The 20006-nt window shown below is 39.7% G+C and overlaps 1 protein-coding gene across 1 annotated transcript; it reads left to right on the plus strand.

The window, feature by feature from the left end:
- The first annotated feature begins 7773 nt into the window (after positions 1-7773).
- On the plus strand, positions 7774-19669 carry LOC113050756 (four and a half LIM domains protein 2-like). Its single transcript, XM_026214034.1, has 7 exons — positions 7774-7805; positions 8003-8063; positions 9768-9941; positions 12508-12682; positions 18168-18337; positions 18417-18603; positions 19032-19669. Exons 2-7 carry the CDS (start codon positions 8046-8048, stop codon positions 19181-19183), a joined length of 876 nt encoding a protein of 291 aa, XP_026069819.1. The 5' UTR covers positions 7774-7805; positions 8003-8045; the 3' UTR covers positions 19184-19669.
- The last annotated feature ends 337 nt before the right edge of the window (positions 19670-20006 follow it).

Here is a 20006-nt window from a genome sequence, read left to right on the forward strand (position 1 = left end):
GCTAAGCAAATATATATACAGTTTCAGTACATACCACATAGAGCAGCTGTTGTTGCTGCTGCTCTTGTTAAATTTCAGCCTCTGGATCATAAATACACGCTGAATCTGACTGTTAGCAATGGTTTGTTTTGGTTGGTTTTTCCCTCACGGTAATGTCACAGTTTCCAAACGCTCTCAACACAAAAGCCTACTGGCGCTCGTGATTCTTTAGCTCCGCCCACACGTCACGCCTACAGACGCTCGTGTTTTTCCGGAAAAAATCGGTACAGACCATCTTTCTCTTATGAATATAATAAAACTAAAGACTTTTTGGAGTTATGAAGGATGCAGTACTACTCTATAGGTACTCAAGATTAACAGGATATTGAGTGAAAACGAGCATTTCACCCCCTCTTTAAATAGTAAAACCATGGTTAATATTTTCCCCAGGATTCATGTAAAATGTGTAAAATTTACATGTGTAATGTGTCTCTCAAATTATCTGCAGACCCCCAAGTACCCTCTTCCACGGGTGTCAATTTAAAACTCTTCACGTGGATAATATTTAGATGACAAAGACATAAATGAAGTGATATTGACTGAACACATAATTTTGTATATCTGCCAGGAAAATAAATGCAAACGTGAGATTGGGCTAAAAAAAAAAAAGAAAAAAAAAAAGCAAATGTAATATTGAGCAGATTGAAAACGTTTCATTTGACCTTTTCTAGATCGTAGTAACCATATGTTCTTGGCGTGATATTATTTTCAAAAACAGCAATTACAACCCAAAACGGCAAGAAATTGCTGTGAAAAATGCATAAATGTGCTCCTTTTGAAAGTCTGGTATCACTATAAAGTTTCAGAAAAAAAGTAATGTCATGAGTATCTAAACTTAATTTGCAATGACTCCAGACAGTGTTTATGGTACTTTACGGTACCCTGTAGTCAATGGGGAAAACTATGACTCTAATTACGTTATTCTGTTTACGTAAAACACATCAGGGTCTAAGCTAATTGCAGCTTTCAAGTTGCAAGCTGTGGAATTTTGTACATTCACTGAAAGATCTGGATATTTTGCTGGACTCCAGTGGTCTCTTATAGAAAGCCTCAACAGGGGGTCTGTTTCATGCGTCACAGACCTCTAGAATGTGCTGCCTCTCATGAGTAGCAACATTATGTTCCAAAATTAAAGATAATACGGTTTCTGTAAACCTCAATTGCCCCAACAGCATTTTAAAGATTCAGAACACATAATGCATAGTGCGAGTTAAAAACATCAGTTATCATCATAAAGGAGTTCATAAAAAGTGAATTTTCACAAACATAGACAGCAGTATTGGATAAAAAGATTTTCATTCCATGTAAAAATCATTCAAATGGAAATGGAAAAAGTGTGCACTGTTGGTAAGAAATGGTTGCTGGAGTTCAAAATTGATTACTTCCAGGTGGTTTTAGGTGGCATTTTAGATGAACGCTGCATCGTTATCTTAATATATATATATAGGATAAATATAAGGATAAATATAAAAGGAACTTCCTGTAAGATACATTTGACATTTCTTAGCATAAAAAAGTAGCTTTATATAGGTCAAAAATGGACAAAATCATTGGTGTGGTGACACGTCATGTTGATGCATCCTTGTTACAGTTTAATTTCACAAATAAGTAATGAGTAGCACTAATTAACAACATTACCGTATATATATATACGTATATATATATATATGTACCGTATATATATTCAATGTTAAGTTTGGTTTACTTTGGTTTAGTGTTAGTCGCTAATATTTATTTACACTTATTACTATAATAAATACATGTAACGTTTAACAAGAACACTTTAGTCTTATCTTAGATTTACCACCACACACTCTTGAAAATAGTTTCAAAAATGGTATCTTCACAGCAATGTAATCAAAGATACATTTTGGTTTCCTTAAAGAACCTTTCAGTGAAAGTTATTAAAATTAAAATAAAATTTCTTAGTGTAAATAATATTTTAATCTAAACAACCTTTTTCCAATACAAAAAACCTTTTGTGCAATGGAAAGATTCCATAGATCTTAAAGGTTCTTTATGGAACCATAGGTGCCAATATATTTTTAAGAGTGTGTAGACAAGTTTAATGTTCTCAAAAGAGCTCTTCTTGTTTTGGGAACAAGGGTTAAACAACACTCATATACACACTGAGCTGATCTTCAGCTTAGACCAGGTACATTGTATGGAGATGTTATAGACCAAATAACACTGTACTATAAACAGACATCATATAGCAACATTAACACATCTTTTTTAGCTACTGTATGTACTCTGTTGTTTGTCCAGTCAGAACTGCTGGTTGATTTACAGCCAGTGTGATGGCCCAATAGGGAGGATCACTGGTGACCTCATAGAGCTTGAGCCTAACATGTGCACTTATGGTGGCATCCATGGTTCTGTCTTCACATTCTATTTATGGTATGAACTATCAACGACATGAAGCCCAAGAAGTTGGGTTTCCCTCTGGTCCAGTTGGAATAATCAGCTAGAAATATCCTAGCATATCCTTGAAATTGGTCTCTCTCTGATTGCTTTAACATATTGAGACTATATTTGGCCAGTGCATCTGACATTGCCTTCTGATCAAGTTTCAATCAGATTGAAATATGCATTAAGATAAACTTTGATGTCTTTCATTTTCTACTGCAAAACTATACCTGTATTTGAATTGTTTTGCAAAGGTATTTGCATTGTCAAAATAACTGTTCTGTTAGTGGTGTCTTTTATTAGACAGAGATGGCATAATATCATTTAGACTGTGAAATAGACATGTGCCGGTATTCGGTAATGCGATATATCACGGTAATGAATATGCACAATATTGTTATCCTGGCTACTTTGAAATACCTGATTAATTATATATTACAAATTATTCCGAATTTGGAATGCCTTTTATGAATACTAGTCCCATCAAGTGGTCAAAATGCACAACACCGCCGCATGCTGCTTGAAAGAGCATTTGTGCACTGATGTAAACAAGCACGCATGAGAAGACGCACTGAATGAAAGCACATTCACTTTCTGACAGCAGATGGCACTAAACTGCAGAAAATGCAGCACTTACCCTGGAAACCCCATAAATAAAGCAGCTGCACTACTTTCTAAAACATATTTAAATAATTTGAAATAGCTGTTCCAACCTGTCCTCCATCCAATACGCTTGTATAGGTCGTTTGTCCAAATCCCTGAAATAAGACCCATCAGAGTGTATACTACAATTGTGCCCCTATCGGCAAAAGGTCGTTTTCATATTAATGTTTTGTACTCTTTTATTTGCCATCTGGTTAGCGTTTCGTGTAGCTCAGTTAGTAAATTATTGTGTTATACCTTGATATGTAATCATGCTATCATGGGATCGATCCCAGGAAACGGACGTGCACAAAAATGTATATGCTCAATAAATCATAATTTAGCATGATTTCTGTGAGGGTTAGGTTTAGGGGTGGGGTTAGGTGTGGTCATTCGAACGAATAAGCCACCTAGTAAAATATGTAGGAAATACTGTGAGATCGGTGTAAAACGCCCACACATTGCATTTAAATAAACGTGCGTTTTGATTGGTAATGACGTTATAAGTCAATTCATGACGACAGACGCAACGCGATACTGTCATTATTTTGTACGCCCGCTAGAGGGCGCTTAACTTCAAACATAAATATAGGTCATTATAAATGCTTGCACAAACGACCTATATGGTCGTTTTCTGTTGGAGGACAGGCTCAGCTATTCAGATTTGTTTATTTGCTATAATGTTCATCACAGCGCCAAATACTTAAGTAGGCTATTTAATGGGCTATTTATTTTTTCATTTTAACTGGACTATAACATGCCCTAGATATTGTTTGAAAGTGATTTGATTCTTCATTGTTCATCATCCACACTTTAATTAGGGCTTCATTACTTAACAGTAGTTAATGAATTGGTTAACATAAACTGCCAATGAAAACCTTATTTAACCTGTTATACTGTAATATGACCACTTTTTTTAAACTTAATTTCAATGCCATGATACTGTGATAAAAGCATGAGCAATTAATCACAACAGGAAAATTTGAAAAGGGCATATGCCTACTGTGGAATTGTCATGATTCTTTATTGTCTAGTCTTGAGGCAGGATCATGACAGACCCGTGTTTTGTGTACAAGCACATGGCCTTGTCTTTGGGCCATGTGCTTGTGTTGTCTCGTTCCCTTGCCCCACCCCCCTTGTTATCCTAGTCTTGTTGTGATTGCCTTATCTGTGCCACCTGTTGTGTCCTGATTAGTTCCCCTATTTAGATCCCCTAGTGTGCTCTGTCTTTTGTCGGTTCATTGTTCTACTTATGTGTTCCTACCTGTCAGCCTCCTGAGATATTGTGTCCTTGTAACCCCTCAAAGAAGTTGTTGTACTACCGTGAGTGTTTGTTAGTAGTTAGTGTTCAGAGTCTTTGTTTACCTTGTTTATTGTGTTTTGTAGAGTTATTTAGTGTCTACCCTAGTCCTTGTTTTCCCCCTCGTGGGTTTTGTTTTCCCCTTTTTGTATAATAAATCTTGTGTTCAGTACATCCTGTCTGCATCTGAGTTCGTCCCAAACCCATCCTCATAACAGAATGAACCGACCAAAGAACTCAGCAGACAGGATGCCCTCCAGCCTACTACACCAGTGGGAGTTCCGCCAGCAATGCTGGATGTCGTCCCCCACCGACAAGAGGAGGGTTGCCCTACCATACTCGCCTGAGGGTGAGTGGGTTCTCCGCAATTATGCCAGGCTGTGGGAGAAGTTCCCCCAGGAGGAGCCGCAGGTTTCCCCCCAGAGGTCCCCACCATCTGCCCAGCTGCCAGTGATCCCAGAGGGTCATCTCCTGGCAGTTACTACACTGGGGGAACAGGCAGATCCCTCCCAGAGTCCAGAGGCGCCTTCCACAGCCATCAGTCTCCCCAGGAAGCGAGGGAGACGATTTTCATGGGAGTCAGCTTCGGAGTCTTCGGCGTCAGAGTCTGCCCTGCCCGAGACCAAACTCCCCCAACCCGCCTCTGACCCAGCTGTGACCTCCGCACCGCGGCCAAGGAGGAAGAGGAAGAAGGGGCCTGTCGGTCCTGTGACCCTGTCTCCTCCTGAGTCGGCGAGGCCTCCCGAGCCAGCAGCGATGACCCTTGACCCCAAACCGGCGACTAAGACAACTGTTTCTAAGTCTGCAGTCGTGAGGGCGGAGGAGAGAGCCGCGGCCGACTCTGCAGCCAAAGCTTTATTACAGTCTGTCTCATCTCGTAAGGAGATGCCTGTCGTAATAGCTGCCAAGACTATGTCTAATTATTTGTCTCGTCTTGTCCAGATCCTGGAAATCCCCACCAGTCCTGTCTTGTCCCCTGATCCTGTCCCCAGAGATCCCGAGCCAGCCGCAGTTAGTGCTATTCCTGACCCAGTTTCTGTCCCCACTGATGTTGTCGTGTGTCCTGTTGATGTTGTCGAGTGTCCTGTTGATATTGTCCCATGTCCTGTAGACGTTTCCCCGTGCCCTGTGGATGTTGTCCCATGTCCAGTCGATGTTACCCCGAGCCCAGTCAATGTTTCCCCGTGTCCCGTGACTTCCCCTGTCATGTCCTCTGTCAGTTGTCCTAAGACCACTCCCCACCCAGACCTGCCCGGACCCCTCGCCGTCAGCCTTCGTCCTGTCCTTCTAAGACTCCTGCCCAACCCACCCACCCTGGTCTGTCCCCCATGAACTTTGTTGTCCCGCCTCCTCCCCTTCCTTGTTTTTTTTTTTTTGATTTGTCACCCTAACCCTGTCGTTGTGTATTCATGTTTGCCTTTGTTGTTGTTTGTCATGTCTTGTTGGTTTTTGTCTCTGTCCCAGTCAGTCATGTCCCGCGTTTGATGTTCCCTTGGGGAGCGTCTGGAAGCCGCTCCTTAAGGGAGGGGTTCTGTCATGATTCTGCCTTCATATCCTGGCTTTTCTCTAGTCTTGAGGCAGGATCATGACAGACCCGTGTTTTGTGTACAAGCACATGGCCTTGTCTTTGGGCCATGTGCTTGTGTTGTCTCGTTCCCTTGCCCCGCCCCCCTTGTTAACCTAGTCTTGTTATCTGTGCCACCTGTTGTGTCCTGATTAGTTCCCCTATTTAGATCCCCTAGTGTGCTCTGTCTTTTGTCGGTTCACTGTTCTACTTATGTGTTCCTACCTGTCAGCCTCCTGAGATATCGTGTCCTTGTAACCCCTCAAAGAAGTCGTTGTACTACCGTGAGTGTTTGTTAGTAGTTAGTGTTCAGAGTCTTTGTTTACCTTGTTTATTGTGTTTTGTAGAGTTATTTAGTGTCTACCCTAGTCCTTGTTTTCCCCCTCGTGGGTTTTGTTTTCCCCTTTTTTTTTTTGTATAATAAATCTTGTGTTCAGTACATCCTGTCTGCATCTGAGTTCGTCCCAAATCCATCCTCATAACAGGAATAAGCATTAATCCTGTAAGTTTTGTTGTACAGAAAGTGTACATGAAGGGAAGAAAATCATTAGCAATATAGAATGGTCATGGCTTTTGTGTAGCCTAATTATAAACTATATCCCCTGGAAATAATAGTCACAGCCAGGGATAAGTGACGCCTCCTTTTGCAATCTGATCATGGAAATTCTAGTGTAAACCGATGGCCGGCATAAGATTTCTTCTGCTTAGCCATAAGGAAATCTTAGTACCCATGGGAGAGACAGATGAGAATGGGCAAATTTGAAGCAAACAGGTGTTGGGACTCACCATCTCACTGTAAACCATCAGCCGCAGTGACGAAAGCCTTCCAGAGTTTCCTACTATTCCTTTACTCTGCACTAAGCAACTGTACACTATCACACACAGGCCTCTGCTTATAGCCCGAAGGATGTAGGAAAGCCAGGGTGGGGCAGAGAAATCCAGAGGACATGATGGAAAGCCAAGACATACAAAAAATTTTGTTTTCTTTGCAAATATTCAGGCAAAACACAAATATAGTATTCTGTGGGTCTGTAGGTAATCTATAAGAAAAAAATAATTACTGTTGCTCAAAAGGTAAAGCAACAGCAATGCTAAGGTCACAGATTCAATTCATAGGGAACGAATGAAGTGAACAGTTAAAAGAACTTGTCAAGTGGTTTTCATACTTTCAAGACGACCTAATCACCATCTTACAAAAGCCTAAGAAAGTCTAATGGTGGAATGACCTTAAATTCGAAACACATAGCACAAGAACTTGGTTCAACACAGCTTGATGTTTGCAAAAATTTGAGTAGCACTTAAATTACAACATTATACAAATCAAAATAGTATTATTTAATTCGGAATGAAAGGCACAGAATGGATTTTTAGGGCATGGATGATTGAAATAAGGTGCTGCTTGTCCAAAATGTTACATTCAGAACATGTTCATTTCTTGTTTGATCACTTTGAACTTTGCAGTGTATAAACTGTATAGATCAGAAATGCTGATCATTAGCATATGTTGTGTTTTGGATGGGAAGCTAGTGTGCTAGTCAGTATCCCAAAAGGCTTTAGAACTAGAACTTTAAAACCAGCAATACGTTCTTCATCACCCAGCATGGTATTTTGGGTGGACCGTCTTTTGCTGACACGTTGGTTTACGTTCTGGTCTAAGATGATATATGTTTACTCTTACTTACGAGTGTGCACTGTGAAGTACTGGCTTATAGTGCATTATGTATTTATAGTGCCTGATAATGTGTTGCCCCTTCCAAAGGGGGAGTTTTCCAATAAATAGGAGCACAGGACTAACTCCTCCATCTCTCTTTCAAGAACCAAAGGTGCACAGCACATCACTGCACAGGACAGGCAAGGCTCTTCTCTTCTCTTCTCTTCGTTGTGTGTAGATGCTTATTCCTTTGTCCCATCATCTTTTTCCCCCCAGTAATTCCACCTGCTTTAGCCTGTTGCTTTATTAACCTCTAGAAAGCTGCACTGATTTTGAAATCTTCAACTTCTCAATCTGCACTAAAATTTCAGAATCTTTTTTTTCTTCACATTTTCAGACTCTTTTTCTCATGTCAATGCACAGATGGTCTACTTTCAGGCATGAAATTTCCAATGCTTGTGAGTCAAATACTTTTCTCTGCACCATATTTTAATAGTTTATAGTGGTTTATTACATACATTACAACATAATAGAAATTATATAATTGCATCAGTCTTTTGTGGATTTTTGTGGAAAGCATTTTAAAATTGACATTATGATTACATAATGATTACAGAAGCATATATGAGCATTTGTATTTTGTCTGTATTTTTTAATGGATGTGGTGTCCATCCTCTACAGTAGGTTTACGATGTTATACCTCAAAAATAATTGTATTACTGGTATGAAAAGTTTGGTTGTCTTTTTTTTTTTTTTTTTGGTTCCTAGTTGTTATGGGGGAAAAATAAATGTGTCAGGCATCTCCACAGCCACATGCCATTCCTTTATCCAGTTATGGCTGAAAGGTTGCACACACAGAGGCCTTCTTGTAGTCTTTAATTAGCTGTACGTTTCACTTTATCACTTTTGGTTTCATTGGAAGTGGGTTGGTTTGGGGCTTCATTGAGGTTCAAAAGTAATTCTCATGTCACAAATGATTCTCCAGCTATCCTGCTTTTGTCAGTCTTATTTAATCCCTTAATGTGTATATCTGTCTGTTTGAGACGTAAGAGACTGAGGAAGATATGTATCTTTACTGAAAGTAAGGGACACACTGGGAACAGCTGGAACCACTGAGAGTTGTCTTGATCTGGTGCCCAGTGTTCATCAAAGAATCCATTCAAACACAACAGTGTGATCTGACAAGTTTTCACAGGACTGACTCCATTACCTTTCTGTAGGAGACATACATTACATAAAGGAGCCTATTAAGTTATTATGAAGGTCACAATGACTTCAAAGCACTTTTACCATAGTGCATGATTTGTAACCTAACATTAATCATGTTTGCATCACATAGCTGTATGGACTTGCTGTATAGATTTTCTGACATTGTAAACTTGCTCTGTAGCTCACCTTGTAGGCCTAAAGTTTTGCACTTGCGATGTGAAATACAAATCAGTACACTTCATGAAAGAGCTCGAAGACTTGTAGAAGCAAGCTAAGATGCTATGGTTGCTTTAGAAAACGTTTTTTTAGCTTATGTTTGTTTATGTTAACACCATTGGTTAGGTTTAGGGTAAACTTTAGTATACTGTATGTTAGACACTCAAAGAACATTATATTTCCAAACTGTCACAATTTGTACAATAAATAGCGTATTAAAACTTTTATACCTTCAAGAAAAGAAAATACGTACTTTAGTTAAAACTAAAGATTTTCCAACCTTTTTGAAAAAATAAACATAAAGTTCCAATCTTAATTCATAGGTAATTGTGGTTGACAACTGAAGTGAAGAATAGTTTACCAAGTTTAGTGAAGTGAATCTGCGAAACAAGCTTTATGGAGACTTTTGCTGTTTTTGAATGAGACTCACTGAGAAAAGAAGATACAAGTTTGGAGCTCAGAGTGGACTAGCATTGTGTGCACAAAAGCTAGTCTGGACACAGTTCTGACTGAGGGATAATGCAGGAATATTAGCACGGCATTAATGAGGGAGATATAACAGCTGGGACTAATACATTGGCATGCCTTCTGCACCTGCTTTAGAAAGTTTGCCTCATATAGTTAGCCTCTAGTAGATGTTAAGCACTGGTATTATAGGGTTACAAGTTAAGATTCATGCCTAACAATGGCATTTTCATTAACCTGTCTGCACCATTTAATACACGTTTATCTCTTAGGAATTGTTTAAATCCAAGATGGCGGAACGCTATGACTGTCACTTCTGCAAGGAGTCTTTGTTTGGGAAGAAGTATGTTCTGCGTGATGAGAATCCATACTGTGTGAAGTGTTATGAGAGTCTCTACTCCAACACCTGTGAAGAGTGCAAGAATCCCATTGGCTGCAACAGCAGAGTATGTTGATCTTCACACTGTCTACTTTCAAATACTAAATGTTTTAAAGATACAATCCAACCCTATTGAAAAAGCAATACAATTTAGTATATTGTAAGCATTTATTTTGTAAGTAATACTTTAAATTAATATGTGCAAATTTTATGTGTTTACAGACACTTAATTGCAGGTTAACTGCAATTAAATCAAAATGTATTAGCCATAGTTTAAATGTATATTTAATGCAATTAGAGAGCTTTTTTGATCCACTTAAGTAAGACTTACGTACATCTTTACAATGTAATTTCACAATTTATTGCCTTTGACATATGTTTAAAGTGTACAGTTGAATGTACTGAATGCATTTATGACAAACTAAAATATTACTTTACAAATTAAAATATTTTAATTTAATTCCATTACTATTATAACTTGTGTGTCATGTATTTGCATAATACATTTGCAATAAGTTAGTACATGTAAAATACATTTAATGTAACATCAAATAACATAGTTATAATCAAGTACTTACATGGTTTATGTTAGTCAACAATCAAAATAAGTAAATTTATGTGCACTTTTTAAAAGAATGCTTAAGTGTGTTAAAAACAGTCATGAAAGTGTATTTTCTTTAAGTTAAGTGGCCTTTTTATTATTAGGAGTATATTATTATATCTGCAAGTATAGTTTTTAAAGATTTCAAGTACACTACAAGTATGCATTCAAAGCAGTTCAATTCACTTCGTTTTCAAGAGTGGTCCAACTTAAATAGCAGTTAATATCTAGAAATATGCACTTTTACCTTACTTCCATTTGAATGACAGTTCCAGCAGACTGTGCACTATGACTCAAAACTCAGTATCCAGAGTGAGATGGTCTAGCGCTAATTTGACCATTTTTATCTAGTAACACTGTGCACAATGATTTGGAGCTTTGTGTGACCCTCTGACCCTCTGGTGGGGAATCGTGGAGAATGAATGCCAGCTCATGCACTCTGGACTGAACCCAAAACCAAAAAAGAGGCCAGATGAGTTTTTCTGGAATTACCTGCACTCATTCACTTTGGTGATGGACACACAGACCTCCACTGCCATTTCAAAGATAAATGTAAACTTTTTATAACCTTTACTTACTATAAAAATATAACAGATAAAATGATGTAATTTCATATTGACATTATGTCATTTCAATTTTCCATATGTTTGTTTATTATGACATTATAATAGGTACCCTTTACATTATTGTTCCATTTGTTATCATCGGTTAATTCAATAGATATTGAACTAACAATGCACAATATCACTGTACAGCTTTAAATGTGAAAAAGTATATATTGATTACAGAATAAAATCTGTAAAGTTATTGTAAAGGCAAACATCACTATTACTACTGGACTACTGTACACTGTACACAAAAAAAAATTGTCAGTGGTGTGCTACTAATAAATAACACTTAGGAACTAATATGTACACTTTTGTGTACCTTTAAGGTAAAAATATGCTCCTTTAGTGGTAAATAGAGTAAAAATGGACTGTGTTATGATGTCTTTTTGTACTTTTTGAAGAGTTAACATTTTGGTTGCGTGGATGAGCAAAAAAGATAAGTTTGCATGGAAGTCTTATGGGTTTAGAATGACAGAAAACTGATGAAGTAAAATGTTCATTTTGGGGTAAATTATCCCTTTAAACTGCATGCTTCAAACATGTGCTATAAATGTAATTTATACCACAAGTTGTGCAGCTTGTTGAGATGAAGTGTGCTATTGCATTAAATTTATGATTTGTTTTTATTTATTATTGCAGATGATAAAACAGGTGATTAAAATAGAAAACACCCTAGCAACAGCATAGCACAGTGCTAAAAGCCCCTCAGAACACTTTAGCCTCAGCATAGTAATGCCCTAAAGACAATGTTTTATGATAAAAATAAAAATATCAAATAATACAGTGTATCATAGTAAATGTTATAGATGATATACGAGAACCATATAGTGACAATGATACTTTAGAAGTACAATCCCAGCCCTTGCTATAGACGAGTGGTGCTTCCGTGACTTTCTGTCATTAGTGTCCCATTACATGGTCATTAGTCCTGATGAGGAGGCTGTCACCGGTTTGGAGGACAGGCCTGGGTTGGGGCCACATCTGTGTGGCCCGTCCTTGGCCCAGTTAGCTGCTGCTACTCACTCTGGTCCCAGGCAATCAGAATGACCTCATAGCACCTTGGGCCAGCAGTTAATAAGCACACACTCTCTCTCTCTCCAAATTGGCAGATAATTAAAGCACTGGTGTCATTCACTCATCCTGAGGCAATGTGTGCTCAGTGAGGACAGACTCTCACTAACGTATTCCTATTGGCAGATCACACTGCGATTGGTCACAGACACCAGCACCTGCGGCTCTCATTGGCGAGTAACCTGCTGCAAATCTGACATTGAGGAACCCTCCCCTCCCACTCTCACTAACTTTTAAAAGGCTTAAAAAGAGCAATGAGGCCATGCAGACTCTCCCTTAAACCCAAGTTTAATTAATGTGAGACAATGCACTGTAGGTTCGAACTGTGCTTACTTGTATGCACTTGTCCTCAGGATCTGTCTTACAAGGACCGTCACTGGCATGATGGCTGCTTCCACTGCTTCAAATGTCACCGTTCCTTGGCGGACAAGCCATTCTCCACCAAAGATGAGCAGCTACTATGTACTGAGTGTTATTCCAATGAGTATTCCTCTAAATGTTATGAGTGCAAGAAGACAATCATGCCAGGTAAGTGAAACATTTGCTTAACCTGTTCTTCACACATGTACTTCAGAAACCTGAAGGAAAGGTAAGGTTGTAGTTGTAGTGTTGGACAACATCTATTGCCATAGCAATACTTAACTTTAATATGGAGAGCTGAAAAAACTGAATGAATCCTTTTAAAAAAAATTAGTTCACCAATAAAGTGAAGTCATTTACTATTTTTATTTTGTCATCAGTTACTTACACTCATGCCATTCCAAACCCATTAGACTTTTATTCATCTTTGAAACACAAATTGAAATATTTTTCATAAAATTTGAGATTTCTGTTGCTTCATTGTATGTCCATTCCACCAAAACTTTGGCTCTTCAAAAAGTTAATAAAGACATTGTAAAAGTTGGCTAATTCACATGAATTGAATGGTTTAGTCCAAATCACATTTTATGATAAACAGATTTAATGTAAACATTAAAGGGGTGGTTGTTTGAGATTTACATTTTTTAATCATTAGTTAGTGTATAATGTTGCTGTTTGAGCATAAACAATATCTGCAAAGTTACGATTCTGAAAGTTCGATGCAAACAAAGATATTGTCTCTTACATTTCTAACAGTTTGATGCCTACAAAATCAGCTGGTAGGGACTACAACAAGTTATTTCCTTGATTTGTGACATAACAAACCCAGATAAACCCAGCAAAGGCCATGCTGTGCTGCTTTAGAGAAGAGGAAGAGAAAACGTCTCCGGTTACTGTCATAACCTCAGTTCCCCGAGACATTACGTCAGTTATTGACATATATTGGAACTCCTCCCTTCTCCACTTTCGCTGAAATCTTATGGGCAAGCGCCAGCTGGAGACAGCAGACCAATTGACGCGAAGCATGCAAATACTGACAGGTCGTGGGCAGTATAAATTGCATGGGCGTGAAGATTATGTCAGAATCACGACTGAATGCTAGCACAGCTGATCAAACAGCAACCACGGCGGCTAACGTAATGTCTCGTTCCCACCTCTCAGGGAACCGAGGTTACGATAACTTGAGGCGGTAACTCAACATTATGTCAGCTATTGACGTATATGGGAACTGTATTAAATCCCACGTGAGAGCAGTGAAGATAAGCCCTGAACGGGGTCAATCACACCCACACAGACACAAGAGCAGACACAACATAATGAGCACTCAAGCACAAGAGTTAAACAGAGTCCACAGCGTTAGCGGTGTCAACTGCATAAACCTATAAACCATAACACAGAGTTAGCAGCCTTGGTACAACACATGAAAGAAATTGAACTCACCAAAAGTACATGAGCCGCTACGGAGTGTACATCCAGCTTGGCGAATGTGTTCTGGGAAGACCAGCCAGCAGCACGACATAAATCTTAGAAAGACATACCTCTAGACCAGGCCCATGATGAAGAAATTGCCCTCACAGAATGAGCTCTGATGTTGAGGGGACAATATTTCCCCTGGCATTAGTAAGCCAACACAATAGTGTCCACCATCCAGTGAGAAAGTCTTTGTTTTGAAACAGCACGTCCTTTAACACATCCACCAAAGCACACAAACAGCTGGTCCAATTGACGAAAGGCGGCCAAGCGATCCACATACATCCGCAGAGCCCTAACAGGGCAAACTGCTGTCCGAGTATCAGCATCACGTGAGGCTGACGGCTCAGCAGATAAGGAGGGCAGGGAAACAACCCGTGCTCTAAACTCTATTGAGTGACTTCGGAACGTAACCTGGTCTCGGCTGGAAAGTGGCATAACAGTCGCCAGGTACGAAACAGATGCAATCATCGAGATCTAAGGCTAGATTGTGAAGGACACAATCTCCTCTTTTCCCTGAGAAAACTGATTAACAGAGCGTGCTTTCCGATCGATTGCCCGTTTACCGGCGAACGAAAAGCAGTAATATTGGCCACATACACCTTCAGCGTGGATGGCAAACTCCCGCAATCCAATCTGTGCTGTAGGAAGCTCAAAAAATTCCGACACTAAACAGGTCCCCGGGTCAATACCAATGTCCTGGCACCATTTTGTGAAAACTCCTCACTGCAGAGCGTAGAGGCACCCTAGCAGAATGTGCGCTTGCCTCTGTAAGCGTGCTCGCACTCGTGAGTGCAGAGCGTCCCGCTCATTTAGGATCCCCGCAGTGGCCACACATGAAGGTTCCATAGCTTGGGACTGGGGGTGCCATATCCTGCCGTTTTCCTGAGCGAGCATGTCCTTCCTGAGGGAGATTTTCCATGGGGAGCCACCAACTCTCTCAGGTCCATGAGCCAAGGCTGATTCGGCCAGTTTGGGGCCATGAGTATAACTAACGCTCTCTCCTCCCTGATTTTGCACAACACCATGGGCAGAGGGAATGCGTAAAACCTGGCTTCCGGCCAACGCGTTGTCAGAGCATCTCCCGGCAGCCGGGAGTAATATAGCGAGAAGAACGTCTGACAGTGCTTGTTCTCACATGTGGCAAACAAATCCACTTCTACCCTCCTGAATTGATCCCAAATCATTTGAACTGATCCTGGGTGAAGCCTTCACTCTCTTTGAGGAATCCCATTCCTTTAAAGGCATGTCTGCTCCACGGTTAAGGATACCGGGGATGTGCGCTGCTCTTATGGAGAGAAAGTGTTGGTCTGCCTACAACTGGAGACTCGCTGCCTGTTTGAATAGAGCTCTGGAACGCATGCTGCCCTGGCAATTTATGTACGAGACCACAGACATGTTGTCAGTTCGAATCAGTACATGTTGCCACTCCAATTTTGACCGAAAGGCTTGTAGGGCTAAAGACACCGTTTCCAATTCCAAACGGTTTATGTGCCACCTTCTCTGTGACTCTGACCACAGGCCTGAGGCAGGTATACCCAGGCACACGACTCCCCAGCCTGTAGTTTACGCGTCGGTCGAGACCATGGTACGCTGCATCACTATACCCAAAGGAACTCCTGTGCTGAACATATTCGGGCTGCTCCACAGTCTCAGAGTGCTGACGCAACTGTGAGTGACCATAATGTAAGCAGACTGAGAACTTCATGTCTCAGAACAGAAAGGTTTTGGGGCAAAGTCAGTGACGGGACCACGCAATTGAAGCGGGGAGGTCTGCGTTTGAACTGAAGAGAATATCCGTGCTGAATTATTCCCAATATCCACTGTGAAAAGCCCGGGATAGCCCTCAAAGCGTCCAGGAAGTGACACAGCGGACGCGTTTAGCTGGATGGCGTGTTTTGACTGGAGCCCCACCCCCGAGAGGCTAGCAGCACTAGTGGGAGGAAGTTGAGCATTAGCCGTGTTTCCACTATCGAGCTAGGACCGGGCGTGCTAGTGCGTGCCAGGGCCAGTCGCGTTTCCACAGTCACTTCCGGGGCTTGATCGTGCCTCGCCGGGGCTTCCTCGGGGCCAACGGCCAGGTTTTTTGGCCTGACGAAAACCTTCGGCCAAAGCGGGCCAGCTGGGGCTAGAGGAGGGGTTACGAACAAAGGCGGAGTTTCTCCGTGTCTGGAGAGCGTCAGCGCGGATCATTTCAGAGAGATAACAGCTTTAACCACAGCATTAAATATGTTTTAAAATAAGTTGAGCTCAAAACTCATTCTTAGTTAGCAGCAAGTGTTTGAAATAACTTGATCCGATGTGGATTATAATCACTAAACAAGGCAGAAATATTTATAAGCGATGTAAAAGACTATGCACGGTAAACATTAACGTTACACAGTAAAGATGTTAAATATGACTGCTTGGAGAAATCAGACGTCAGCTTCTTATTCTCTATCACAATTGTGTATTTATTAAGCAACATTTTATCTGTCGTCTCGTTTCAAAAGTTTAGCTTCACGTTGCATATCATCAAAATATAGCCTAGTAATGATTTTTGTTCGGGAGCTTTTATAAAAATAGCGAGTCTGCGCTGCGGATCATTTCAGAAAGATAGCCGCGATAACGCCAGCATTAAACACTTTTTTAAATAAGTCGAGCTCAAAACTCTCTTTCAGTCAGCAGAGAGTGTTTGAAATAACTTGATCCAATGTGGATTAAAATCACCATACAAGGCAGAAATATTTATAAGCCATGAAAAAGATATGCACGCTAAACACATTACCATAGTAAACATGGTAAAATATGACCTCTTGAAGAAATCAGACGTCAGCTTCTTATTCTCTATCACAGTCGTGTATTTATTAAGTAACTTATATTATCTGTCACAAGCCTCGTCTCGAGAGTTTTTCTCACGTTGCCTATCATAAAAGAATATAGCCTAATAATGTTTTTTGTTCGGGAGTTTTTATAAAAATAGAGATATTATCATTAATTCTAAATGTGACGGCTACTGTGGCTAATAAACAGAAACAGACTCGACTGAATAAGCAGGATATTTTCATAAGCGTTGAAAATAAATAAATAAATAAAATAGTAATAAGTGTATTTATGTGTGATTAATTTTGAGTCCTGATAAAATAAATCAATTCTATAGTTAAAACATCATGCTTTTGAATTTGAATATATAACAAAGCATGCAAACAAACGGCCGCTTTTATTATGTTTGTTTTGTGATCGCGCATGTTCCAGTGGCTTATTTCTTAGTTTTCTGATAACTTCTCTTTGTTGGTGAAATAATGAGGTTGCATGACGTTGTTCTGAGAGGCGTGTAAAGGGCGTGTTTTAGTGACGTGCAGCGGTGCTTCAAGCTCCACTGTGGAAACCCTGCGCTATTCTGGCCTCGTGCTACTGGCCCGGGGCTATGAGCCCCACCCGGCCCGCTTTAAGCCCTGGCTCGCACTGGCCTGACAGTGGAAATGCGGCTAATGTGTGGTGTTGGCACTCTTGCGCCCCAAGCGAAGTAGGCCCAATTATACTGTATTACTGTATTATAGCTTTATGCGATATATGCTGCTGAAGTGAGGGGCGGGACTTTTAGAAAAGCACTAGAGGCAGTTTAGCTAATCACAACACATTGGGCTGGCTAACCAATCAGAGCCTGTCACCCCATAAACACAATCAAGCCAAGAAAAAAAAAAAAAAAAACACAAAACCTGACCCACCCCTCAACCCTCATCAAGCACAACAAACATGATGCAGCTCAACTGTTGTGCTTGACATGCAAGAACAAACCTTATTGGTTGTCACAGAGGCTCAAACATGCTTGGAGTGAACAAAACTCATTGGATATATTAACTTTTTAAGTTTCAAAGTTTTGGTGGTATAGACTTTCTTTCAATGGAGGAACAGTTGGGTTTGTGTTAGTAAGAAGCAATTTGCATTATAGACTATAATGCTTGAATTTACAGCACCTTCATAAAATTTATAAACACATTTAAAAGCAAAAACACACTTCATCATTTTGTAGATGTAAAGTTAAAAACCATGTGGAATTGAATGCAGATAAGGTAAACACAAAATTTCCCAGTAATTTACATTTTGGGGTAAACTAACCCTTCAATAAATAGGCTATAATCAATCGTCTCTATAATCCAGCCAAGTTTGTTTGACTGTCTGCATTTTTCTATATTTCTCTCAGGCTCCAGGAAGATGGAGCACAATGGGAACAGCTGGCATGAGACCTGCTTTACCTGTCAGCGCTGTCAGCAGCCTATTGGAACCAAGAGCTTCATTCCTAAGGACAATAATAACTACTGCGTGCCCTGCTATGAGAAGCAGTTTGCACTGCAGTGTGTACACTGCAAGAAGGTAAGAACACCTGGAATGCAACATTTTGCTTTGAAGAAAAAATACTATACTACATCACACCTTTATCATTTCTTCTCAGCCAATCACCACTGGGGGCTTGACCTACCATGACCAGCCATGGCATAAGGACTGCTTCTTGTGTACTGGCTGTAAGGAGCAGCTGTCTGGCAAGCGCTTTACCTCTCGTGATGACTTTCCCTATTGCCTGAACTGCTACTGCAATTTGTATGCCAAGAAGTGTGCTGAATGCACCACCCCTATTAGTGGTATGAGCAACCAACACATCTCCTTATCTTTGGAAAGTGCTTATCAGGACCAAATGGAACCAGTATAAACACGATTTATATATTTATTAAATGACATAAAAATGCAGGGCAGGGATGTGTTTTTTTTATCCGTCAGTTATTAATTGAATCCAAGACTTTATTTCTTTATTACAAAAAATACTATTATTCTATATTTTTTCAAAATTCACCTTTTGTGTTTCATGAAAAAAAGAGATAGCCCTATGAGTTTGGAATGACATAATGCTGAGTAAAAAAAAGAAAATTGTGCCTTTCTCACCCCAGGAGCAGTACGAGTCTCATAGCAATCTTCTTGTCCACACTTTAGCAAATAATAATCATATTTCCCATGACATTATTGCTCTAGTGATCATGAGCTTTGTTATTTGCTAGTGTTATATCCTTTGCAGGTCTGGGAGGCACCAAATACATCTCCTTTGAAGAGAGACATTGGCACAATGACTGCTTCAACTGCAAGAAGTGTTTGGTGTCCCTGGTGGGCCGTGGCTTCCTGACAGAGAGAGATGACATCCTGTGTCCTGACTGTGGCAAAGACATCTGATCAGACAGCATAGCACTGCAATTCCTAACGTTTTACTATTATATTAAATAACATTTATTCTTACAGTTAAATAGCGATCAAAGCTTAATATATTTGTCTAATGAAAGTTTTCTTTAGATAATGAACTTTAAAGAGGCCTGTGCATGCCAAGGCCTATTATTATAATATTGTGTCATGTTTTTGTGGCCAGGGTTTAAACCATGTCCTACTACAAAGAATCATATGTAGTGTGAAAATTATTATTTTCATTTTAGATATAGAACCATAAGGTGCAATGAATGTTACATCTTATAGTATAATTGCCTGTTTTGCTTTCTTTCTTTTTTTGTGACTAACATTTGCTTTTGACTCATCAATATTTCTCATTTATAGTTTATTTGAAGAACTTGCTGTAGCTCACAATATACTTCTGAATGAAAAAGACTTTCACGTAAGATTCAGTACTGCTTGTAGGAGATCACTATAATAAAAAAATGACTCACATTCAATGCATTTACTCTAAATATGCCTCAGCTGTTCTTTATTATCTTTCACTGAAACCCAAAACAGCATCTGTCATCAAGCATCTGTCTCTGTAGCTTATTAAAAGCAACTTATGTTTATTCAAATCAAATCTTAATAGGGGTTCATTTCATTCAGTGGGGAAAAAACATATATCATATTAATTAGTAATATTATTATAATGTGTATTTATTCCCCATACCCTGGCAATAGTTGATAGTATTGATGCCTATTTTGGCTTGTCCAGGCCTATTCCTTTATCAATAAGATTACTTTGGCTGGTGAAATGATTAAGATATGTTTCCACCCTTTATTATTATTT

The sequence above is a fragment of the Carassius auratus genome, chromosome 31 (genome assembly GCF_003368295.1).
Source record: "Carassius auratus strain Wakin chromosome 31, ASM336829v1, whole genome shotgun sequence".
NCBI lineage: Eukaryota > Metazoa > Chordata > Actinopteri > Cypriniformes > Cyprinidae > Carassius > Carassius auratus.

Excerpts from the sequence above, each read along its gene's own strand:
- LOC113050756 (XM_026214034.1), top strand. Across the intron at positions 12,683-18,167 it reads CAAGAAGACAATCATGCCAG|GCTCCAGGAAGATGGAGCAC; the intron begins GTAAGTGAAACA and ends TATTTCTCTCAG. Across the intron at positions 18,604-19,031 it reads ATGCACCACCCCTATTAGTG|GTCTGGGAGGCACCAAATAC; the intron begins GTATGAGCAACC and ends TATCCTTTGCAG.